The sequence below is a fragment of the Eumetopias jubatus genome, unplaced genomic scaffold (genome assembly GCF_037043125.1).
Source record: "Eumetopias jubatus isolate StellerSeaLion01/CBP00866 unplaced genomic scaffold, mEumJub1_p1.0 scaffold_16, whole genome shotgun sequence".
Classification (NCBI taxonomy): domain Eukaryota; kingdom Metazoa; phylum Chordata; class Mammalia; order Carnivora; family Otariidae; genus Eumetopias; species Eumetopias jubatus.
The window spans coordinates 24,673,760-24,700,046 of record NW_028274822.1 but is presented as its reverse complement, the minus strand read 5'-3'; the positions used below and the strand labels follow the sequence as shown (position 1 = coordinate 24,700,046).

The 26,287-nt window shown below is 47.6% G+C and overlaps 1 protein-coding gene across 2 annotated transcripts in view; it reads right to left on the bottom strand.

Annotated features, from left to right (window-relative positions):
- MYO5B (myosin VB) overlaps positions 1-26,287 on the bottom strand; it is a 356,309-nt gene that overhangs the window by 114,188 nt on the left and 215,834 nt on the right. For both annotated transcript variants that reach the window (XM_028098354.2, XM_088019706.1), the window contains exons 6-10: positions 22,971-23,114; positions 21,573-21,654; positions 15,921-16,028; positions 12,082-12,191; positions 7,694-7,959 (exon numbers count right to left, since the gene is read on the bottom strand). In XM_028098354.2, coding sequence (XP_027954155.2) covers positions 7,694-7,959; positions 12,082-12,191; positions 15,921-16,028; positions 21,573-21,654; positions 22,971-23,114 — 710 coding nt within the window. The remainder of the gene's footprint in view (positions 1-7,693; positions 7,960-12,081; positions 12,192-15,920; positions 16,029-21,572; positions 21,655-22,970; positions 23,115-26,287) is intronic.

The window sequence follows — 26,287 nt, the reverse complement described above, 5'->3', positions numbered from 1 at the left end:
GTCTAAGATAACGGACCTCAGAAAGCCACAGCTAGAGAGATAGGGCAACTTCTCTACAATAGGATTATATCTGTAATAATTCTTCCCATCACCAGAGATGATTTTTTAAAACACAATGGATCAATTTATAGTTCACAACATTAAACTGTCACAAAGAAATTTATATACTAGAGGGAGCTGGATTTCTCCTGTACAATGTTGAGAATATTTAGACCTGAATCCTTGGGTAGGAGAAAAGCAAAACACAGAATAAAACTTGATGCTGAGACCCAAGGTCTGTATTCTTGGTGGTACAAACATCACCCCTACCTTCACTAGCCTCCTATCCCCGAAACGTAGTAAAGGATAGAATTTCCTTCTGGCTCTGCTCCAATTTCAGGGTGTGGTAAGGGCCACAAATGTCTTTAAAAATAAGGTAGTATCTGTTGGAAAGTGAAACTGGAATAAAAGGAGGTCAACCAGGCCCTCTGAGTTAATTATTAACCTCCACAAACCTCTTGCTCCAGAGCAGAGGCCATGTAAGGCTTTTAAGGGCTGGGAAACAGCTCTTCCCCTGGAGCATGGCTCAAAGGAACCCAACTTCTTAGCTCAGTCTCCTCTCTTTTACCAAGACCATGCTCTACCCTTCTACCAAGGTCAAATGACAAAATACGGGTTGTAGGTTGGATATAGAGGGAGGGGCTGCCAGGGAATGATTATTAAAAGTTGGACAAGTCCTGTCAAGGTCTCTTTCCCTCCTGAAGCCCATGAAACCTCACAAGGGCACCCTGTGGTCTGTTCATGAGGCCAACCCCTCTGATCTCTTTACTAAATAATCTGGGGATGCTGGCCATACCCTTGAACTCTGTTCTTAGGCTTCTCTGTGCCTAGATGCCCCCCCCCCCCCCCCCCCGCCGCCACAGGATTTGGTCTTCAGATATGGCACAGTACTAGGTGCTGCTCACATCCCAAGGCCAAGAACGGTTATTCTTCTGGAGGACCTAAATCCCTTTATTTTGCAGTGTGCTCCAAATCCCTGCTCCTCTTTGTGCCAAGAACCCTGGTGTGGGACAGAAAAATGCCCACCATATGGAAATCCTCTCCCAGCCCATCAGCCAACTGTCTCAAGTACTGCAAGGGCTGCAAAACAGCTATCAGGAAGACCACAGGAACCCAGCATATGCAACCTCCCGAGGAACAGAGATTTGGTGCGTTATAGGACTTTAATGGTGGGTGAGCTCATAGGGGTGACAGCACGGACAGACAGAAATGTGACTTTTATCTGAGCCTTAAGAATATGTATAGGTGTCTGGCTCCAGGCACACTCCCAAGAGCTATGTCAGAGAAACTCTGGAAGGTTGAGATGGACTTTAGTTACAAGGCTCTCCCAGGAGACTCAAAGATTCCAGGGCAAACCCAATGGCTTCAGGGATCTGCTAGATCTGACAATACTGGGCCCAGCCATGCGTGTTTACCCTGAAGGTGACATGTCCAGGGATCTTCTGGGCTGCCCACATCTGGTCCACTGTTTATAGGCTGGGAGGAAAATGTCACTGACTCCGCCCTCCATTCACCACAAAACCTTTTCATACTGGTCAGAGAGGAGCTAGGTAGTCTTCTCTGAATAACTAAATTGGAACTGTAAAATTAAGTCTATTTTGAAGATGGAGACCAAGAAAACAAAATATCCATTAAAATGAAGGCAAACAGTGGGCCTAAGAAGTTTAAGATATATCATTAAAGGCAACTTAGGTATAGTAGAAAGTATTCGCAAATCATATTTCTGATAAGGAGTTAATATCCAGAATATACAAAGAGCTCTTACAACTCAACAACAAAAAGCAAATAACAAAAAATGGGCAAAGGACTTGAACATTTTTCCAAAGACAATATATGAATGGCCAAGACGCATATGAAAAATGATCAACATCACTAATTGTCGGAGAAATGCAAATCAAAACCACAAGGAGAGATTACTTCATACCTCTTAGGATAGCTATGACCAAAAAAACCCCCAAAATAACAAGTGTTGTCAAGGATGTGGAGAAATCAAAACCCTTGTGCACTATTGATAGGAATGCAAGGTGGTGCAGTCACTATGAAAAACAATCTGCAGTTTCCTCAAAAAGTTAAAAATAGAATTGCCATACAATGCAGCAATCTCACTTCCGGGTATATGTTGAAAAGAGATATTTGCGCACCCTTGTTCACTGTAGCATTGTTCACAATAGCTCAGAGGTAAAAGAAACCCAAACATCTATCAGCAGAAGAGTGGTTAAACAAAGTGTGGTATATACACACACTGGAGCATTATTCAGCTTTAAAAAAAGAAATTCTGTCACAGGCTGCAACACGGATGAGTCTTGAGGAACTTGCGCTAACAGAAGCCAGTCACAAAAAGATAAATGTTATACGCTTCCACTTATATAGGCATTTAACGTAGTCCTAAGTCATAGAAACAGTGTAGAATGGTGGTTGCCAGGGACTGGTGGGAAGGGAAAAATAGGAGCTGTTCAATGGGTATAAAGTTTCAGTTTTCCAACATGAAAGAGCTCTGGAGTTCTGTTGTGCAACAATGTGAATATACTTATCACCACTGAACTGTACGTTTAAAAATGGGTCAGATGACGGGTGCCTGGTGGCTCAGTCAGTTAAGCGGCTGCCTTCAACTCCGGTCGTGATCCCAGGGTCTTGGAATCAAGCCCCGAGTCAGGCTCCCTCCTCAGTGGGGAGTCTGCCCCCCCAACCCCGGCTCATTCTCTCCCCCCCCCCCCGCAATAAATAAAATCTTTTTAAAAAATGGTTACAATGGTAAGTTTTATGTTACATGCTTTTCCAGCTACAGTTTTAAAAAATTATTTTAAAAAAACCGTATTGTTAAAAAGCACCGAGTAGAGATGGATGCTAGTTTAAAGTCAGGAAATATCACAAGAAACAGAAAATATCTGTTAGAACTGATAGAAAATCCCAGCAAGCCCATTTCCTGCCTCCTGGGGCCCACCCTGCTCCTCTCCACCGTCCCCCCCACAACCTGCCCCCCGCACTGTTCCTCAGCATGAGGCGCGAATCTCCACCCTGCCTACCTTCACATGTCTCCTAGGCCAACTGTCCTCAGCAAGACCAGGCTGGCCCCAGCCAAAGCCCCTGCCACCCTGGCATGTCTAAGGCTCAAGGCAAAGACAAATAAATGCGTTTTTCCCTAAATTGAAGCCATCTATTTCTTTTTGCCTCAAGGAGGGGAGAGGAATGAAGGATTCCAATTCCAGTCCCAATTCCTCAAGCCTGGAGAGGCAAGCACTGGTTAATGTAACATGAAAAGGAAAGCCCGGCCAAAAGTTGCCCGGCTCTGTCCTATTAATTTCCATCCCCCACCTGGTAAGAAACACCCACAGGCAGCAGGCAGCGTTGCAGATCCTTACTGAAGGGAAAGAGATGGTCTCAGGTTGGCCACATTGCTCCGTGGGTGTGGCTTGCTTTGTACTTTTGGAGCTGAGGCAGGGGAGCAAGTTGTAGGGAAACCATCCTTCTTGCCAGGACACCGGGTGTCAGGAAACGGTCAGGAGAACCTGGGGGCCTGGCCTCTGAGCAGCGGCTAACCACAGTTGTGCCATTTATCTGGGGGTTCACAGCGTTTTCTACTGTCCGAACCACCAGTAAGAATGTCATGTTAAGGGGAGGTACCTATGGGTGATGCTGGTTCATGCACTGTTTTCTTATCTACAAAGAAATGAGTCTTCACTCTGGCTGCTGATTCTGTAGTAACATTTTCAACATTTACAGAAAATTCTGGAGTGGCTCACCCACCCTAGAGAACCCTTTTCAGTTGTTTCTAGAAGGAGCTTGACTAGTGAGCCAATAACTTCCTGAATAGGGACTAGAGTTCATCTGGGGACAGTTATCCCAGTAATTACTAATTAGTGTCTACTTGCTGGGGAGGGAGTGGCAATCAGACTCTCATTTGCTAGCTTCACGCATTTGTAACCTGATTAAGAGGGAGCTAATTCCTTATTCCTTTCTTCCTAATGAATGGGGTTTAATGTATTCAGAAGCACACCCCCACCATCCTTCCCATTCTTTCTAGCATTCACACGCCGCTCTTTTTGCTCACAGATGACAAGAAAGAAGACAATCAAAGACTTTAGGTCATCCCAAGGGCATCTACGTGCACCATGTCTCCCCGTCATGGGGCTGAGACACGCTGAGACACAATGAGACCGTGGGGAGATGATCCTTCCCTCTCGCCCTCTCTACTGTTTGGTGGTCAGGGATTTGGGTAGAAAACTCAAAAAATAAATAGTGCTGGAGTTTTCTGATGCCATGGAGGATGAATTCCTCCTTAGAACCACTTCCCATAGTTACATTAGGAATGAAGTGTAAAGACAGGAATCAGTTTGGAATTGGGGGGGTGGGTGGAGAAGACAACTGGAAGAATGTCAGGTGTGACACCCATCCCAGATAACGGAGGGATGGCCACATTAAAAAAAAAAAAAAATCCAGTGGCTTTCTGGAAGGCATCTGAGTCCATCGGAAAGGAGACAGACACCAGGATTGCAAAAGGGAGAGGACAGTAAATAGCTCAATGCAAGGGCAGCACAGACTTCCCTCCAACGTTGTCATTTTCTTCCAGATGAAAAAAATGATGTCACTGACCCAACGGAGGAGAAACAGTACCACCAAGGTCCAAGCGACCTGCTTGCCTGTGGTGAAGTTTTTGGTTTTAACCTCCTAAGAGTTCATTACATACCCTCTGGTCAGAAAAGAGAGCCTAGGTCAGCGCAAATTTTTACAGTAATTTCTCGGCAGACTCAAACTGTTGAGGAACATGCTTACAGACATTCAGGGAAAGTCTCTAAGTGCTTTCTTGGCAACAGATGGCGCATATAGAGAGCCAGCTCGTCAACTCTGAGCCCACCCCATATCTAACTTACCATCTTGAACTCTGCCTAGAGGGCAGGAATGTGGCACTACATTGAGCATATGGAGGAATATGGCATTGGATCTCTGCAAGAGGAGAGTGCACTGCTTTGCAAACAGGACCACTTTGGGGCACAGCGTGAAAAAGGAAATGAGCTCCTAAGAACGAACAAAGATTTAAAAAAGAGAAAATAAAACAGCATAGCACGTCTGAAGGAAGCACAAAGGGTAGGAAACGTCTCAGGTACGCCGGTCCGTGGCCCTACCGTGGGGCCCTGCCCGCACAGGACAGCTGTCGGATGTCCCAGAGGAAGCCACAGCCGCTCCAAGAGGAGCGGAGGATGCCCAGGCCAGGACACGGAGTTCTCCAGCCTCCCACCTCACCACAGGCCCAATCAGCTCAAACCACAGACAAGCCTTCCCTGAAGTCAATTTCTCCCCTCTGAGCAGTCACAGGACTTGAGAGAGAACAGACTCAACAATGAAAAAGAAAACGGCAAATAGAAGCACAAAATCCAGCTTGCACAAGCCCAGCTGGCGTCTCCAGACCCAGCAGTGTGACACGCCAGCAAGGAGCAAAGCCTTTCACTGCGGCTGCCCGGGAAGGGATGACCGTCTCTGTGAAGCCACGGTGCCGCGAAGACAGCAGGGAACCATAGCAGAGGTCAGCAGCGGAAGCACAGAAGTCACGACGTTTTCACATGCTGTTCACAACACTGAGCCTGCCTGTTCGTCTTCCCGGATCAGAAACACAGTAAATTAGATTCTTGCCCAGGTACAGTCAGGAAACCGGGTCAAATGCTGCAGCCAGAGTTGCTCTGGGTCTTACTTCAGAAGGGAACACTAAAGGTCAGGTTTTTGGGGGAAACCCAATTTCCTGAAAATATTCATGACAGAGAGAATAACGGAGTTACGGACAGTGAGGAGGTAGGTTCCCAGGGTATGGATTGGCCTATGCTCTCTACAGAGAAACGGGAGGGGCTGACACAAAGCAGGCACTCAGCGGCCAGGAGGAGAAATGCCCCGTACCCAGTTGCTCGGATAAAACCCTGAAGCACCCTGAGGAAGACGCACCCTATTCCCCGCTCTCGGGTGATGCTCCACTGCTGGTTCACCAGCTATGAGGTTTCCCTTCCACACTTTGCTTTTTCCTACCATCGCAACAGTACTCCTGTTCCCAATGGTGCTGCCCCCACCTCCCGTATTTTACTCCCTCCCTTTAAAAGATCCTGTTCAAACCCCACCTTCCACATAAAGCTTTCCCTAATGGTGCCAACGAGCATGCCCTCTCCTGCCTTGATAATCATTCCACACTGAGTGTCCAAACCCTCACATGGACTCTGCTATAATTTCTTCTGTTGCCTCATTGTACTATGTAGCTCATGTATGGGCCTTAGTTCTTCAGCAGGCCTTTGTGACACCAGAAATCAAGTTTCTTTCTTCCATGTCCTCCACACCCTGCAACACGGTTTGATTTGAAACCCAACAGTGAACGAGAGCAGCAGAGATGTAACTAGAACAGCCTATCTTTGCATGGGGATGGGGATGGGGATGTGGCCGCTTCTAGGAGGTTCTCTTTGCTCTAGTCTCAACATAAGGCAAGTTCCCAGCTCATCAGCCCACTAAGCAGCTGTTTCTACCAGAGCAGCCCTGTTCTTACAACTCTGCACTTCCGTGGGTCTGAATTTCTATTTTAAGACAGAAGCCATAACCTTCTGTGATATAAAGACCCAAGAGGATTCAATCTATTATTGGCTTAAAGAAGGCAAGACACTGATCATAAAAGATGTACAAAGGAGGCTGCAAACCAGGACGTATAATTTCAAAGAACTCTAGAAGGATCTGGGAAGAACCTCAGAGACTATGGCTCAGCACTTCACTTCAAGCTATCGAAACAAAACACCAGAAAGAGGCTGTGATCTGTGGAGCATCATCCAGCGAGCTGGGGCCAGCATGAGTTACACCACCTGTCTCCTGACGCCTAGTCATGTAGACTTTCCGCTGAGCCATGTTGCCTCTCCCTGAAAAAGATGCTGTTATAAATAAGTCCTTGCTGTTAGGCTGGAATTCTGAAAGGAAGAGAAGCCTCAAGAATGACCACACACAAGTCTTATAGTGATGGGCAAAATCATGGTATTATAATAACCGTCATGATAGGGACTATAGTGAATGAGGTCAGATGGTAGATTTGAATAAAACAGCTGAGACACAAAGCCTGAAATTGCGTTCAGAGCAGCTTCTGGTCCAGTATTGGGCAAGACCCTTCCCTCTCCGGGCCTGTTTCCCAGTTGTGAAGAAGAGTGTGTACAGGGCTTCTCCATAGAGGAGCTACTGGGGTTTGGGAACTCTTCTTTGGAACTGTCCTCCATGTTTTCGGACACCTAGCATCCTGGACCTCAGGCCACTAGGTGCCAGTAGAGACCCCAGTCACTGTGATGACAAAAAATGCTCCCACATGTCACACTCCCTGGTTGAGAATCGGGAAGCCTGGGGAGCTTCTCCAAGGCTCCCTGCCAACTCTGAAATGCTAGCAGGAAGACACAACTGGGGCTCAGATGGTTAAGCGTCTGCCTTCGGCTCAGGTCAGGATCCCAGGGTCCTGGGATCGAGCCCTGCGTCGGGCTCCCTGCTCATTGGGGGAGTCTGCTTCTCCCTCTGCCGCCCCCCCCCACCCCTGATCATGCTCTCTTTCTCACGCTTTCCAGTAAATAAAATCTTAAAAAAAAAAAAAAGAAAAAAAGGAAGACACAACCATCAGGTGGAGTGAGAGAGAGTGAGAGGCGGCGGGGCACGGGCCTACCCGTAGATGTCCAGGACGCCGATGAAGGAGTGTTGCTTGAGAGGTGTGTGCAGGGCCTTGTTGATGTGCTCCACGATCCAGCCAAACAGCTGGGCGTAGATGTGCTTGGCTAGGGCGTTGCGTGCGTTGAGCACCTGCTGCAGGGACATACTCTTGACATAGGTCTCGGAGGTAGTGACCAGCTTGCGATGGCAGAGCCAGTGCTCCATCTGGCTGTGTTCCACCCCTAGCAGTTGGCAGAAGTTGGTCAGGTGCTCATCCTGGGGCTGGAAGAGACACGGGGGATGGTTTCAGTGGGGGGGGGGGGGCGGGCCGAGGGCAAGCCTGCCACCGTGCCCTCTCCCTCCAGGGGCACAACGAGCCCGCCCAGCACCATAGACCCAGGTTATCTCTAGCCGCAGCGTTGGCGGGCTCACGCACTCACACACCAAGTGGAGGGACAAGTGAGCCCCCTAAGAGTGTTGCTCCAACTGACCATTACACCAAATGGTCAGGGCTTTAAGAAACAATAGCTTTCCCAACTTTCCCTCTGTCCTCCTCCACTGCCAGCCATGTCACAGGCTAGGGAGAACTCCTTGAGTGAAGGGAGCAGAATGAGAATTGATGACTTGGGGATGGATAAATCCATTAAGAATAAGGAGCCAGAAGCCAGCAGTAATCGTACAGAGCCGCAGACGCAGAATCACAGTAAATGTACAGTTTCCTTCTGCGGAGTCCCACATGCAGGGCTGAGCCCACAGCCCGGAACGAAGTCCTCATGTGCAAGCATTACCCTTGACCGGCAGCACCTGGTCTGAGAGCTGTATGCTCTGAAATGAGTGCACAGCTGAACCAATGGGACAGCCTTCCCCACACTGGCACGCACTGTTCCAAGCCCACTTTCCTGCACCTTAGCCTCAGTGATATTAAGTAACACATACTTGGTGTTCTACTCTTAAAAACCCTTGCTGCCTGGGGAAAGAAGCCAATCAATGTGGAAAGCGAGGACAAACGGCAAGAATACAGAACAAACTCTGACCCGAGAAGAACCATTTGGAACATTGCAACTGGTACCACCACCCTTTTAGAGCTGGAGGGAAAACTAGGAATTCCTCCTCCTGAAAACCCTTCTCTATAGAGGTAAGCAGCGCCTTCCACCCAGCTTACACAGCTGCCTCCGATCTTGACCCTCATTTACCCAAAGTACCTATCATACCACATAGTCTTCCGGTCCTGATAAGCGCATCACCCACAGGTCTTAATTTCACCCACATGTGTAAGTCAGATACTCCTTGCTTTTCACTTAAGGGCACCCCACAAAAAAAAAAAAAACCCATTCTTCGCTCCCTTGTCTAAGTCCAACCCCCCCACCCCCGGGAAAGCCGATAACCCAGCCACGAGCCTGCTGGATTGCTTATTAACTCTCAGGCAGAAAGGGAATTCTTCAGAACATGATGTGCTACCTTCCACAATGGCCCTAAATTGCCTTCGCTGTGGGGCTCATTTTCTGATGAGGCTGCCATGTAGGATTTAAATGAGAGTTTAAGCATTCAATGAAAATTAATGCAGAGAACTGTACCATTTCCCCCTCAGCCTTTTTTTTTCTTCTATATAGATATTTAAAATCCATCTACCCAAAGCAAACACAATTACAAAACAATGTCAGAATAGGAAAGAACCTCCCAGGAAGGCCAGTGTTCTTCCGAAATGTGGTCTGCGGAACAACAGTTACAAAGCACGTTAATGGGCTTTACCTAACCAACAGGGGCCAAGGGATGGCACCAGGTTAGACGCAGCTGAGCTGGGCTGTTAACAGATCCTGAAAGCACCAAGAGACATTTCATGCATTTCCTGAACTTAATTGACCAAAGAACCCTTTTTTTTTTTTAATTATTTGTTTGATGTAGTGTTCCATGATTCATTGTTAGCTTATAACACCCTGTGCTCCATTCAATACATGTCCTCTTTAATACCCATCACCAGGCTAACCCCCCCCACCCCAACCCTCAGTTTGTTTCTCAGAGTTCATAGTCTCTTATCTTAAGAAATTGCCTAGGGCTGAAGTTCCCAGGAAAATTCTTTGGGAATCATCATTCTAATCTGATCCCTTTTGTTTTTCAGATGAAGAGAATGATGGGGATGGAGGCACCCCTGACTGTGGCCCAGAGCTCCTAATCCAGCTGGGGAAGAGAGTCAGCCTGGGCTGGGTGGGGAGGGGGAGGCCCTCATCTTCTCAGCACGTGGGGCTGACGGACAGAAAATTTCTCTCTGCAACAGCACAGCCCGAACCTGCCGGCCTCCTTCCCCCAAGAGAAAGCCATATGTAGCAGTGTTAAATGCCTGGGGACTGCTTGGCACGCAACAGGTGCAGGGGTGGCAAAAGTCCAACTTCTTAATCTGACCTACTTCCAAGAAATTCTTAATTGGTCAGCATAGCATTGCAGCTGGATTCCCTGACCTGTAGATGGCCTGCTAGCAGCCAACAAGACCGCTCGAGGCCTGCCCCCTGGAGCCCTGCCCTCCCTGGCACCTCCCTGGTGAACGCGGCCGAGACAGAACCACAAGTTCTGGAAGTGTTTGATAATCACCTCAGGACAGGTTCCCGGCTGCTGCAGTGGGATGTGGCTCGCCCCTCTATTACCCTCTTCTGACTGTTGATGAAAGGTGCTAACTGCGACTGATTTAACATCATGCAATTACATTTAAGCTTAATTAAATGATGCTAAATCCATTCAAAATCACCAGTATCATAGGTAGATTAGAGTCTGTGGGCCCATATTGCCAAATTCAAGAAACAAATTGCCTCTGGTGTCCAAGTAATTGCATGCTGCTGCCTCTCCAAGGTAACTCTGGCAGTCATGAACACCGTTTCATGCTTTAATTAAAAATCAAAACTACCGAGCAGAAGGCATACCTCGTATGGACAGACAGCCTTTCCAGCAGGAGGCCCACCCTCTGTACCAGAGGAATAAACCAAAATCCATTTGAGAGAGATTTTCACTAGCAACCACTTAGTGAAGCGCTTCCTGCGCGCACACTGTGTGCCCAGCACCGGGCTAGGTACATGCTGTGGGACATCAGCACGGGGGAAACCGCACTGGCTGGGGCCTGATGGGGCCGTTAACTTTCAGTATAGTCTCTCCGGGCCTGCATTTTCCCAAGCCTGTGAAGTAACAGGGATGCCCGCAAGGTCCATTCTGCCTCCAACAAGGCTGAGTCAAGAATGCAATCACGTGAGCCCTGGGCTAAGGTAGGTAATATCAGTGCCCACTCCACAGATGAGGAAGCAGACTCAGAAAGGTTAACCATCTGGACGCCTGGGTGGCTCAGTCAGTTAAGGGTCTGCCTTCTGCTCAGGTCATGATCCCAGGGTCCTGGGAGACATCCCACCCTCAAGACCATTTTTCTTTCAGGGAAAATATATGGGGCAAGGGCAAGGGTCCTCTCTCTAAAGGCAGGACCAGTTTCAACTTCTGATAAGCCCTAACTCCAGGCAAACAGCAGGAGGTTCATAAGTATTCGTTCAATTGAAAAAGCATTTAGTTGTGAGTGGCATGGACACAGGCCCACATTCATATTCTATAGGATTGTCTTCTGTCTTTTCCCAGAATCTGGGTTTGTAAATTCTAAGTCATTGGGAACAAGAATCACCCTTCATACCTCCCCAGGACTTAGCCACTAAGGAGAACAAGAAGGGTGTATAATCAGCAAATTGCAGATTCACTTATTCAAGGTGAGAATACCGGGTTGGACGTAGGCTGACACAGCAGAGAGCACAACCCAGCTGCTGTCTATAGGACTACATGTCTCCACCATCTCTCACATCTACCCACTTAGACATTTCTTACCTAGCACGTATCTGGTGCTACATTGGGCACCAGGAAAATAACAGTCACTATGAGCATTTATGGAGTAATTCACAACTTGCAATACTTTCACATAGATGTCTCAATATTCTGCATCATACTGTCAAAATCTTGCCAAGCGGGGTCTTTTGTCTACCCAATTACACTGTAAGCTCCTTGGAGACAGTCACCAAATATGGTGTCCAATGCTTCATCTCCTTGCTGAGTGAACCTCAGCTGGGAGCTCAGAAGGTACTCATGGATTGAGAACACTCTGTAGAATTCCGTGGATCTTGGGGTACTTGGAAAAGCAATCCATAAGAAAAAGAATTTATTTAATAGCCACTAAATTCCCTGCCCTTGGTGATAGACATTTGATGGCAGCCGATTTGAAAAGGATGTGTTCTTTTAAAAAATTATCAGCAAGAGAACAGAAACCATTACAGTTAAGAATAAATAAGCTATGAGTGTCCTTTGAGTGTAAAGACACATTTCAGTTGTATCAAACTCTAAGAGCGGAATAAATTGTGTATGTTTTATCTTGGGTGCTGGTGTGCGACTTACTGATATACTACAGGAATCACCATCACGCTCAGCCTGAATCTCCACGTTTCCAAGGTGCAGGATAGAAGCAATTATTTTAAAAATGCTTATCTGATGGGACTCTCTCACTCCTGGGGGGAAAAAAAAGAATGAATGACACTTAGCATCCATGGTAAGATAGAAAGGACATTTTACCCTTTTTTAAAGGACTTTAAAAAAAGTTTGATTTTTCCTTTCTGGGCCAATGACTCCTAAAATGATCCAGGCTCCTCACCAAGTAATTACCACTGCATAGTAACAGCACAGAGGGCAAAGGGGCTCCCTGGACTAAAAGGGAAAGAGTCTCGCTCTGATTGTCCTGATCAAACCAGATGGGTTATGCTACCATTTTAAATTCTCCAAGAGCAAAGGAGAGACAGCAATCATGCAGACTCATTTTAAACTTCATTTCAACCAAATACTTTATGGATGTTTTTATGAGTTTAATAAGAATAGTCATTTATGTGCAGTCATTTCTCTCTGAACACAATAACCAGCAAACATCTGTGTCCCACATCCGAAGTGCCAACAGGGGAGGAAGAGGAGGAAATTCTGGGAGCATTGCTGGAGGAGATGGACAGCCAGCTGGCTCTCGGGCACTGCCGGACGGGGCCACGCCCCACACTCCCTCGCAGGGACTGCCACGCCTGACCTCGAACTTCTGTGGGAGCACCTACTGCCACAATGACTTGAACACGTAAGTCATCAAAGACACAGATCATCTTGTAGAGTTGATATTTAGCTTTAAGACATCCTTTCTTTCTGAATTGCAAAAGATCAGACCTACAGAAAAAGGCTACAGAGTAAAGGACACCAGTCACCCTACCACTCAGTTTAAGAAATAATGCAGTGGTCCCCCATCTTTCTCTCCAGCTACAGTTATTTTTTAAGGCAATAACTTACACAGGCTAAAAAAAAAAAAAGTCTGTGACACCTGTATAACTGGGAGATAAGGATGGACTATACTGGGATTAAAAACTATCCACAAAGTGGACAACCCAAGCGTGAACTAGACAAATTAACTCTAGACTTCACTAATGACAGAGGACTACCACTGTGTAAGCTTCATAGGGGCTGGGATTTACTTTTTAAATTCGTTTTAAAGTTTAAGTTTTAAACTATACAAAGAAATAGCAATATAATGAATCCCTGTTCTTGCCTTGGCAGATAGGTGCTCAGAAACCCAAATAATGGAACTGCATTGATGACGTTACATAGACTGCAAATGTGTACAGAAATGCATGAGCCATTCAAATATCTGGTTTTGTTTAATCTAATTAAAAAAATAAACAGCTGGAGGCCAAAAAACTTTAGTGTAACTGAATAAGATGGAAAAAAGGAAGACCGGTTCAAGTCAGAGGTTGATACCCCCAGACAAGACAGGGGACTTGGTGGTGGTACCCCCGTGTGGGGAGTAGAGTACTAGGCTTTCAATCAGAGCTCAGTGGGTCCTGCTCTCAAATAGGTCCTACTAGTCAGGAAGTGGGTTTTGAACCAACCCAGAAGGAACAGATCACTTTTCTCTCTCCTTCACTTTTTCTTGGGAACGAATGCTTTGTCCATTTCCAAAGCCTTCACCACACTGTCATGGTAGGAATTTAAGTAGTAGACACTGAATGACTTCTGAATCCTAACAATAGTTAGGATGGCTGCACTATACTGACCAGAAAGCCCCTTCTTTATACACTATCCTAATAAGCAGTACCTCACTATGACAAGCAAAAAACCAAAAATCAAAACAATAAAACTGAAGGGGTAGAGCAGGGGTTGGCAACCTATGGCCCATAGCCCACGGTGTGTTTTTATGAATAAAGTTTTATTAGAAGAGTCATGCCCATTCATTTGTGTTCTATGGCTACTTTCACACAACATTGGCAAAGCGGAATAGCTGCTTCAAAAGAGCACATGGCTCAAAGAGCCCCAATTATTTATAATCTTTCCTTTAAGAAAAAGCGGGAGTAAAAAAGTGGATGCGTTTATTGAAGAGTAGGGAAGAAAGGCTTATTTCAATAGATTCTCCAATGCCATTTCCTTTGTGAATGAAAGCACCCAGCTCCTCGAGCCTTGGAGGGAACCGCCTGCTCCTCGGATCAGCGCCCACCCACTGCTCAAAGCCGACTCCAGGGGCCTCCTCCTGCCTCCGGTCAAACCGGGCACACTGTTCCCCTGCTTGGCAAGTCCCCTCCAAACCTGCTCCCCAACTGAAGAATAAAATGATTATGGGACGTTGGAGAAGTCAGGGGTGCCAGTTATCAATTTATTATCTCTCAGTTTACAATCCGCCCCGCTTTGGGATACTGGAGCAAGACCCGGTGAACATTTCCCCTTTGCCCACTGGTGGAATGGTCAGCTTGGTCAAAGAGCACTGTAGTGACCGAGCTGCAAGAGGACATGTGTGTTCTTGGTTCTGGTCCTCCACAGTTCTGATTCATCGCAGCAGCACAGCAACACCCCAGACAAGCCACTGCGGTGCCCTCAGGCCATGCTCTCATTAGCAGCTGCTTTGGAGACCTTCTGGTCCCCCCCACACGCTGGGGCAACTGCAGGTTGCCTTGCAGACCAGCAATGGCCCACGCCCTCTGGCAGGATTCTTCACCAGCAGGCTTCCTGCTCTTGGGCTAACCACATGTTCCCAGAAGTGGCTGAAATCTTAGCCAGTAAACAGTTCTTGTATCAGCTGCTCTTCCTTGCCCTTTTGCACCTGCTACTTCTGGACCCCTAAAGTCCTCCTGTACCCTTTTTATAATCATCAGCTACTGCTCTAGTTAATTGATATTTTTCATTGGAATAACCAGTGTGGCTTTTAGATCATTATTTCATGGGTACAAAAGACAAAGTATGTCTACCCACCGGTTATTCAGAGACATGAAGAGCACTCAGATTTCAGTCCATGAAACCCTGCTTCTACCATACAGAGATTAAGGTGTGTCTTGCTTAGCCATGTTTTATTTGGACATTGGTAAGACTGCCCATATTCCCACCAAAGGACTTAAGAAATGCAGCTCTGAAGTAGTCACATGACTCAAACCAGATGTCTACCTCTGCCAGAGAAGGGGCTGGGGAAAAACGCAACAGCTGTCCTGAGCCGCTTCCTGAGTATCAGGCTGACTTGGCAAGCTTTGTTTTTTCTGGCCGCAGGTTCCAGGAATTAACTCATTCAATTTCACAGTTAAGAAAGGTTTGCCTTCCACTTTACCACTTAGGTTCCTCTTCCTCAAAAATGGCAAGGGAAAGGAGTTTTCTCTCACTCTATTGCCCTTTATGCCCAGGACGACCCTTGATGTTAGCCAAAAGACCGAGTAGTGATACGAGGACAGAGAGATCTTGAAGAATTCCACGGTTACGCGCTCTATGGAAAAAGTGGTAACGGAAAGGACACTGTGTATGTGAGAATGCTACCAGACCTTTATAGTCTGCTTCCAACTCGGATCCCAGGACATTGTTACATGGGTTGGTTTGGTCCTAAAGACATGCTTTTTCTGCTAGAATACATGGCCTCCAAACCCAGACCACAGCACGAGAAGATGTGGCTTTTTCGTTTTTCTCCACTGGCTTCAGTGGCCTGAGGAAGTGGAAAGGCCACTTTGCAGTGCCTAAGAGCATGACTCTCAAACCCTTATTTTTAAGACAGATCAACAAAGGTACAAGTCTTAAACTCTGGAGTCTGAGGGTTGCGATGGAGTAAGAGTAAGACAACATTCACCAAGGGCAACAGGGCTTCTCATGGGCTTACAAAGGTTGGCAAAGCAGGACACTGTCGTGCTTTTCTACTCTCCATGAAGTCAACTGTCTGGGCCTTTTCCCACTCAGAAGCTGCTTACCCAGGAGTGTGAAGGCTTGTCGTGTCTTCTCAAAGTCCTGAGCATCATCTACACCCTCGATGCACGTGCCTCCTCCCTGCGAGGTATAGAAGAAGTCCTCTGCACACGCTGTGGGAAGTGAGAAGGAAAGGCATCAGGCACTGGAGAGAAGCTCCAACCCGGTTTACCCACAGATCATGACCCATGAGGATTTCTACTCATCCCAGACCAAAATTTTATTCCGAGCTGGATGTGCAACCCTTATCTTTACTGACAACAGCAAATGGAGAGAAAACTGGATAAGGAGACACAGAGCATTATACTATGCTGACAGAATGCATTGCTGTGTTTGTATAAAACTAATATGTGAAAAACACGTGAACATAAAAAGTCATTGGTGGTTCAGTTTACAGGATTCACCACAGACTTGTTTTTAAAAAGGATGTGAGGGGCACCTGGGTGGCATAGTCGGTTAAGCATCCGACTCTTGGTTTCAGCTCAGGTCATGATCCTGGGGTTCTGGGATCGAGCCCCATGTTGGGCTCTGTGCTCAGTGTGGAGTCTGCTTGAGATTCTCTCCCCCTCTCCCCTCTGCCCCTCTTGCTCCTGCACACACTCTATCTCTAAAGTAAACAAATCTTTAAAAGAAAAAAAAGATCTAATATACAGTGAGAGGTACACCTACCCTAGAATCACAGACTTCCATAACTGTCGATAAGCTTAGTGTGACAACCTCATTTGACAAAGAAGAGGCATTGATGTGCCCAAGGTAACATGGTTTTTTGTTCATTTGTTTTACCAAGTTAGGGCACCCCTGAGTTCCTCGGGCACATGAACAGATGCAAGTTGAGACCCTCATGTGTTTGCTCTCACCTCCAGCTCAATTCCTCTCAGTCAGGCCTCTGAAAACAGCCTGGGGGACAACTGGTTAGGAGGGGCCCCGGTTCTGCCTTAGAATTCAGAGCGAACCTTAGCAGAGGGCAACAACGCAACAAGACCCAGGTAGCATCCGTGCGACACGCTTGGAGGTCGGCATTCAGGGCAACAAGTGCACCTAATCAAAATTCCCCCCGGAAAATCACATTTTCCACAAAATACAGTACCTTTGTGTAATACAACCCCCCCAGTGTTTGGAATTTCTAAATGTATAATGTTTGATTTTGACAAGACACCAAAGCTGGACACTGGTGTTCTTCTCCAGTAAAGACTAGTAAAATTATTTCCCCTTGTGTGCATATGGTAAAATGCACGTCAGTTCAACATGCTTAGATGCAGTTTCATTGCAATGTCCAGTCTTCCTTCAACACCTTGATCTGCCCCTGTGCCCCCTTACGAACTTCTCGAGTCTCCTTCCTTGCTCCACTCCGACTACCGCTGCTCATGCCTGACGTTCAGCGTACATCTGTTGTCTGCAGACTGTTGCCAAAGACTAACCCCGTCTTCCTGCTCCTTCAAACCCACTTTCACGCTGCTGGTAACTCTGATCACACTGCACCCCCATTTAAAGCCTTTTAGAGAACGCTTCCCGCCCCAGTAGCCTCAAGACAGAGGTCAAAGACCCTCAAAGAACCTCCTGGGTCCTTTGTGATGCAGCCATGCCTCTAGCCCCTCCAGACTCAGGGCTGGGCCGTCCTTCCCTTCCCGATCTCTTGTCCCTGATCCACCCATTTCCTTACTGTCATTCCTCAGCTCTACCCCCCCCCCCCCCCCCCCCCCGCAATCCAGGCCCACAGAGGCCCTGCCCACCTCTCCTTTCCGGTCTCTTCCATTTCCCATCTTGCATCCTCTGCTACAAGCCACACTCCTCCTGTAAGTGCACATTGCCAGGCCCAGCTAGGAAGTGGCCCAACTCAGATCCAAACCCTGCCTCACACAGCCCGAGCTAGACCGTCAGGCTACACTGCCACAGGCATGGAGAGCAGGATATCAGCCGTAGCTTATGAGGGAAGGCTTCCTGGAGGAGGAACCCAAACCCTGATGACTAGAGGCACTTGAGCAGGGAGAGGAAGGACTTAAGCCCCAGCTCACAGACAGACACAGGAAAGGCAAATGGTTATGAAGGAAGTCACAGCAGGTCTCTGTGGAAGATGCTATGTTCAGCTTTTATACAGAACCCTCCACCCCACAAGCTTTAGCACAGTATAGAAGAGTTTCGAAGGCTTAAGAAAAGCATTTTTCCTTTTCACTCACCTTTCAAAGTACTTCCTTTGATGATTTTTGCAGGCCCCACATGAAGAGGACTGGATATACTTATTCCTATTTTTCAGCTAGGCAAACTGAGGAACCAGGCTTTGAAGGGATTACCCAGGCTCTCCCAGACTTTGGCCAGCCTGGGAGCCCATTACTTGATCATCCTATTGTGGAGATGGTTGTTTATGACATGGTTCTGCCATAAACACAACCCAACTTGTTATCAGAAGCTATCAGCTGACACACCAGAAAAATACACAAGGCACCAGACCTCCCTGTTGGAGGAAAGGAGGCATTTTCAGCGTCTACCAAGACCCCTTCACTGTCAACAGCCAGGGCCCCCCTGCCTGATGTTCTGAGTCACACCGACCGCCCACCTTCCCCACTGCTAGATCCCAAACTCGGGCCCCACAGGGTAACTTCCTCCGGCTGGGGCCCACCCAGGTCAGTCACAGCTTCACTCTACTAAATGATCTGAATCCAATCGAGATCATCATCTTCTTTCAGGTGTGCAATCAGCTCTGGCACCATCACACTCCAGACCCTAGTGAGAGACATCCCAACAGGAGACAGTCCTCTGCCACCAGCTTAGCTGCCCTGGATCCTGGCTCTATTTTCCAGCCCGTGAAGCCAGCACTGACTGTCCCATCCTGGAGCAACATCTCGTCCTCCAGTTTGGGTCTCTATTTTTCACATTTCCAAGGAGATATATGCCACAAAGTCCCCTAGAAACTGGCTCACCAGATAGACACTGTACAATATACAGATCAGACCGTGTGCAGCCCACAGAGGAGGCATGAGCCCAGTGCTTAGAGCAGGGGACCATCGGGGGGCCCCGGCTGCCAGCTGTCACTTCACCTGGGAGGCTTTGCTCCAACTATGCAAAGCAAGAGAGGCTGTTCAGAAGACTATCAACACACCCATGGAAGTGAAAAATAAAAAATTTATTCCTTATTACCTGAAGGCTGTATTTAAGGAACTAAAAGCCCATTACACCTCTTTTTACCATTATTTATTCACACTTTGACCAATGATTCACGGGAGTATTGTTGTTGTCATTTTAATGCAACAGACCAGCACCAACAGGGCAGAGGGAAGCGTGGATGGCTGGAAGTGTGTATGGAGTGTTTCTCCACTCTCAACTGCACAAAGCCCTCGCCGGCCAAGGGGTCTTGCCGAGACTTCTGCACACTTGAGGAGCATGTTCTAGGTGAAGACAAGGGAGGAGGCGGCAAGGCAGTCTACCCACTAGGAACCACTGGCTAGTCCTTCATTTACTTCATGTTTCCAACCACTCAACCAGGGTTATTGTGGAACTAAGTGTCAGGCTTCAGTGCTCACAGCCAATGCACCCACGAGGCCAAACACAGCCTCACCCTGAGCACAAGAGCTCATCAACACCTCTGTGCTTTCGGAAGATGTTCTTGAAGGGACAGTGCACGAAACTGATCATCAGATCGGGTAGTTTTCAATTGCTCCAGCTGGGGGCCCAAGGAGTCTGACATCCTGCTGCAATATAGAATAAGGAAAAGCCACCCCCCTTTTTTTTTTAAAGTTCAATGCACTTACATAAGTGCAAAAAAAAAAAAATATTAGGAGGATTTCTCCCCCTATATCCTCAAAGTTACATTTGGGATAAAATGGTCCAAATTCAAAGGATCTTGCCAGTACTTGTTCATTTTTCTATAAAAATTGACATTTGAAAAAAGTTTCATCCCCTACAGGCTGGCCCTAAAAAGTCTAGCTGGGCCCATGTCCCCAGCTCTGGGAAGGAAAGAGGAGGATGGCAAAGGCCCTTGGTGTGGCCTGCATTCCTGGTCACTTGTGGCCATAAACCAACATCCGAGGCCAAGGTGCCAGCTCAGAGAAGGATGTATTAAACGAGGCTTGTACCCGTCACTCCCGAGGTGTTTACAGCTTCACGGGGGAGATGCTGACTTGCAAACACTGAATAGAGTACAGCAGAAAACCAGCATAATATGCCCTCCCAGGCTTCCTCCTCGGGTTCTCGATTTACTTCCCCTGGGAACCTTCAGACCCGCCTCAGCCACGCTTCACTCAGCGTACTCCTATCCCCGTGTACTGTACCGGACTGCAAGCCAGGCGAGGGCAGCACCCACAACGGCTACGTGCAGTGCTATGTCCCTGGTGCCTAACCCCGCCTGTGCAGGGCTCAGTGAACGAGCAAAGGACCCAGCGCTAAACTGCAGCACCCAGGCACCAAACGCGGCAGGAATTCATAAGCAAGTAAAGCAGAGAGTTAGGAGGCCAGACTGAGGTGTGAACTACCTGGTGCGTCTCAGCTACAACGAACACAGGCTGGTGCCGTCAGAGGTCGATGTGGTGCTGGGCCCTGAAGCCAGCTACGATTCGGGTCGTGGGCAGCCTCGGCAGTCGGTTTCTCTCGCAGATGCACAAGGACCAACCAACCCCTATCTAGACACCCAGCTCTTCACACCATCTGCTACTACTGAACCTCTCCACACCCCCTCAAATCCAGACAACAGGCCAGAGACAGGATACTTGGCAAACACAGGATGCGACGGGGCCCCCCAGGCTTGTGACATCACACACCTCAGTCGGGAGAGGGCTCTGAGGACTCAGGGCCAGAAGTCCATCAATATTCCTTACCAAGTTCAGTGCACGGAAGGAGGGAGGCCCTGGGCCGCAAGGAGAGGCCCTCCATCAGTGGTCTGAAGACCTAAAGCCTGCTCGCTCCTCTCTCTTGGCCCTGGCTCCACACCAACAGCCTCCACGTAAACGACACTTGCCAAAGCCCTCAGCCAACAGCACTAGCAGACACGAGGGGGGGGATTTAGACCCACTGGAAGGCTGTCTTTTTTTATCTGACAGCTGCAACTGGGTGACTCGATTGAGCAGCACTTCTGGTCTCTCCATCCCCTCCCACCCCCCCCGTGTGCCCCGCCCCCGCGAGGTGCGGCACTGGGCTGCCACAGTGCCCCACGTGCTCCGGAGAAATCAGAGCACCGTGGCGCCTAAAGCTCCCTCTGGTCCATCCATCTTCATCCTGCCCCAACCTCTTGCTCCCTCCTTTCCTTCAGCTCCATCCTTAAGTAGGACTTAAAACTCAGGGGCCACAATGACATGATGTGCATTAGCTAAATCTCTAGATCCTCATGGCGGGGACATACTGTTTATGCTGTCCAAAGTGGAATCATTTTTCAAAATAACTCATGGAATTCTTGTGTGCTCTGCAAAATACTGTTCTTTAACCCCTGCCTCTTCCCCCCTCAAACGGATTTCTGTGGCAGGAAGCCTGGGGACAATTAGCCCGAGTTTACAGATTGGGTATGACGCTCAAGGAGGTCTGGGGTAGGGTGAGGACATGCCCACACAGGAGGCAGAGCTAGGACAAGAACCCAGGACAGAGGGCTCTGAGCAGAGCCTCCTGAATGCAGCACCTGCTGCCGCCGTAGCCACCCCCCCCCCCCCCCCGCCCCGGGCACACACACGTTTGCATACTTAGTGCAAGCTCTTTGAATTCTGGAAGACTGCCGGCAGCACAGAGCTGGTAGAAGATGTGGTAATTCCTCTCATCGTCTGCCTGGAGGAGGAAACAAGCTGAACAGTTTTAAGGCAGTGACCCCTGAGATCATCCCCTCATTCGCTCTCATCCCAGAGTCCTGTGGGTGACAGAGGTCAAGACTCGTGTTCACGTCTTCCCTCCCGGCTCTGCCACCTGCAACCCCCACCTCCAGATGTTCCATTCACGGCTGTGCTCCTTCTTCGAGCCTGAGGACTTTTACCTCTCACCTATTTTCTTTTTCTCCCAGAGGATCACCTCTCCTCCACGAGTGGTGGATTAGCCAACCAACACACACTTCTTCAGATATCCATGCTGCCTGGCTCAGGGTGCACAGACTGTGACTTGCCTGTGGTAGGCTCCCTTTCTCCTCTGGGAGGCTTGGACCTAGTCAGAGCTCTGCCCTTGCCCATCATGTCAGGCTGGGGCAGTCACTAAAGGTCCCAGATGGAGGCAGGACTTACGGCAGACATTCGGGCTACACCTGCCTTAAACTGGCAGAGTGGTGGCGTTGGGGGGTAGGGGGTCAGGAGGCCTGAGCAAACGAAGAGGAAGGCTCGAGGGGTGTTCAGAGAAGACTCTGGCCAGAGCCACAAGCAGCTGTGACCTGCACCCAGCACAGCGGGCTGTTTCCTTTGCTGCCAGGACGTAAGGATGTGGGGCTGGCTGTCAAAACAATTTGGGAGGTGGGGAGAAAGCCTGAACAGAAAAAGGGAAAAACTAAGAAAGCTGGTTAAAAAAATCCATTAGAGGTCTGTTAGGCATCAGCACGCTGACGGGCGTCTCTGAGAAGCAGCCGAGGCTGTTTTGGATGTCCCCTCTGAAGGCAGCTGAGTGCCAGGGTGGGAAGGCCGTGCACCATCTCAGGTCAGGGAGGGAACACTGAAAGGGGGCTGGGGGAGGACTGTTTTCAGGCTAAGTAGATGGCCAAGTAGTGTGTTTTTTGTTTTTTGTTTAAATATAACCTACAAAGTAAGAAGGTTCCTGGGGAAGCTGAAGCCCACAACATTCCCCTAATCCTAAGACTCTCAAATCCAAGAGGAACAGGACTATCTTCTTCTTGCCTGTATCTCTGGTATCGAGCGCAGGGCTAGTACATAACAGGCATTCATTAGGTTTCTTGATTGAATCTAAAAACAATACCCACCTGGGAAGATGCTCGGGCCTGATGCCCACAGCATTCACACGAATACTTTTTGACTTAAGGAAAGAAAGCCAAAATAACAAGTGTATCCAAAAGATGAGATTGCTCTCCGGGCACAGGGAGTGGGTCAGGGAGCAAGTGAGCATCACTCATGGGGGGAAAAGTACAAAAGGGCCCAACTCGTACCGCTCACCTGAAAGACCACTCTGGACTTCTCCAGCAGGTAGGTCCTCATGTTGGCCCCAATGATGTGGTACCTCTTATCAAAGCCAATCTGAATATACTTTCCAAATCGGCTGCTGTTGTCATTGCGAGTAGTTTTGGCATTTCCGATGGCCTGCACAGAACACACAAGAGGTATGCAAAACCAGGAAAGTTTCTGGAGTTCTAGGTGGTATGTGTGTGGTAGCAGCTCCATGTCCTCTCTCTCCTCTTCCTTACAGAACCTCCTCCGCTGCTGGGATGGCAATGAGCAGAGCTAAAAATAAAACCTCATTTCCTGCCTCCTTTGCTCCTAAGGATGGCCAGTGAGAGTAAGGAGTTGACTGGTGGACTCTCCAGATCCTTCCTGGAATGCGTGTGGTGATGGCTACAGCTGTAGCAGTCACCTTGGGACCATGAAGGAAAGGTCTGAAGAATCACAGAGCTCACCACTCTGACACACTTGAGCTACTAAATCAATGCCAGTATCTGAGAGCTCTGAACTTTTGGTGAGAAAAGCAAACCTTCCTGTGCTTTGATCAGATCTCCACAACTAAGCAGTCAAATGTCATTCCCATCTGATAAATGGTATTTCCGAGAAAGAGACCAAAGATCAACACCAACCCCTCTACATCTCATCACTAGATCATATCAGGAAGACCTCACCCTCTGGATGCCATTTCTCATGCAGCTGTGGGGGCACAGTTCAAAACACCCGATAAGAATTTAAAAGTGAGGGACTAAATGGCCTGGCATGATTATTCACTTTCTATAAAGCATCACATTGTTAATGGATCAGTAATGAATATATTAGTATTTTAATCCTTTTCACATTTGTTTTGGTTGTTAAAACACTTGAAAAATATCTACTATACATTTTCAGTGGTCTACGAAATTTGAGGGACAGAGGTTGAAAGAAAATCCAAAATCCAGACTGACCCTCGACCTCTTCTCAGTGAAATCCAAGCCAGAGCTACTAATGTCCCAAAACTACATGAGGCTCAGCTGGCATCTGTTATTAACAAGGCAAACAGGGCAGCTGAAAGCAAATCCCTACTGTTTAAAAGATCACAATAACAAATACTCATGAAAATGTCCGACTCCTATTTTTGAGAGGAGTCAGGTGAGGCCTTGAGTTAGGCAAGCGTTCACTCACAGAAACCTAAGCCTAGCTCTGCACTACAGAAGCTCTTCAGTCCAGGAACGCTTGTGTTCTACACATCCACTCCCCATCGAAGTCCACCCGGTGGGATATCCCAAACGGGTGCCAAAAATCCAACCTTAATCAAGCTTCTGAATTTTACTGCCCTTTTACAGGAAACAGAGGACAAAGGAACACGTTCTCAACATCGTGAAGATGCAATTAGCAAAGTCCAGTTCGTGGAACATTCTTAAAGACCATCTAGTTGCAACAAATACACTTCAATGTATTTTCAATGTACATTTCAAAATACTCAAATTCTGCAATTCGTAAAATGGCAACAAGAGCCTTTGCCAAACCTGACACCACTCTTTGTGATGGCTTAGGGGAAAGCTTGCCCAAGGTCTAAAGATCACAGTTGAAAGGTCTCTCCTCCTTACCTCACTAGGCTGCTTTGAGAAGTGACAGATCTAGAAGTACTTTAAAAGTATGTAATGGCACCCACAAAGAAAAGAGATTATTACTACTCAACCCATCAACTCTACCCTAGGACTCCCAACTCCTGTGTGTAAAGGACTCACGTGCAATTCTTCATCTTTTAAACGCTTGCTAAATTTTTTCTGGTTACCCACGGACTCAGGAAACATTTTGATAAGTTATTATAGATGAGAAAAAAAAAAAACAGGTTTTAGCCTTCACTGAGTCCTACAGACCAAGAAAAAAAAAAAAAAAACAGAAATGATGCAAGTGGTTACAACGTGGAAAATGAGCAAATGCTATGAACAGGAAATTCACAGCAGAAACTCGTATGACCAATAAGCGTTAAGAAAAGATAACTTCACCGGACATCAGAAAACCGCAGACTAAAATGGCAGTCCGCAGGGGCCATAACTAAGAACTTGGACACTACAAAATGAGGAGGATATGAGGACAAAGAAACTGTCCTACGTTGCTGGCTCAAATGGGAACCAGAACAACCGATTCTGAAAAGTCACTGGACCTATCTAGTAAAACTGAATACACATGTACCTAACGGTTCAGCAACTCTACTTCTAGACATAACCTGGAAAAATACTTAAGTGTAGGCATGAGGAAGCACAAGAATGTTTGGTGCAGGTTGTATTTAGCAATAAAAAAAGAAATCCATCCTAAATGCCCATTAGTAGGGGAACAGATAAAGTGTAGTGTATTCACACAATGGGATATTATAAAGCTGGTATAATAAACTAGAGCATGATTCGTGGATAAGTTTAAGAGATGTTGAAAGAGTTGCAAAATGACAAAATATGCTACCATTCACATAGGACATAAGAGAACCACCTTCTTTGTTGTTTATGCATATGCAAATATGTAGGAAGATCAAATGAACTGGAATAATTTCAGTATAATTAGGATTATACAACAGTGAGGGACATACCAATACGTGCAAGCACAGAGCAGAGGCAATTAGCCATGCCCAGCACAACAGGGATGGCTTGAAGGAGTGTAAATTGACAAGGGTCTTAAAGGCTGAGTAGAGTTTTGCTAGTGAGGAGGGGGAGGGGTTCTAGTTATGGACACGGCCTGGGTCAAGGGACAGGACACGTGAGTGTGTGGAGTGGCCAGAGTGTGCTGGCACACGAGACAAGAGATGTGCTAAGTTATTCTGGGCATGGACTCTTGTATGAATAGGTTAGTAGTTGTAGGCCTTGTTTCTTTAGCTTAAAAGGAAAAAAGTTAAATACCCCCAATTACATAGTAACTGGTCTTAGTTTAGATTGCTTTTGCTCACTGTACCTCCAGTCTCCTCTATCTCCCAGGATGGGGGCAGTCTCTGGCTCCCGGACTCGTGTGGTACAGACTCTGGGCACCCCAAGAAGTCACGTGACCCATCTGGCCCGGACTTCGTTCTGCCTTTTCTCTAACAGTCTCTTGATTACCAATACCCTTTAATCAGTGCAGACTTGTGAACAAATCACTCCCGGGATGCTGGCAAGCTCTTACACAGAGCAGGGTCAGACAGCTCTGGCACTGAGAATAAATCATCCCAATCCACCCTCAAGTCGCCTTTAATTCAAACCACTGCCACTTAGCGCAGCTCACTAGGGATTCTACCACCTCGGACCGTCCTCAACTCTGTCTCCCCAGGAGGCGGCCGCAGAAATAATGAATGGTGCAGGAGCAGAGCT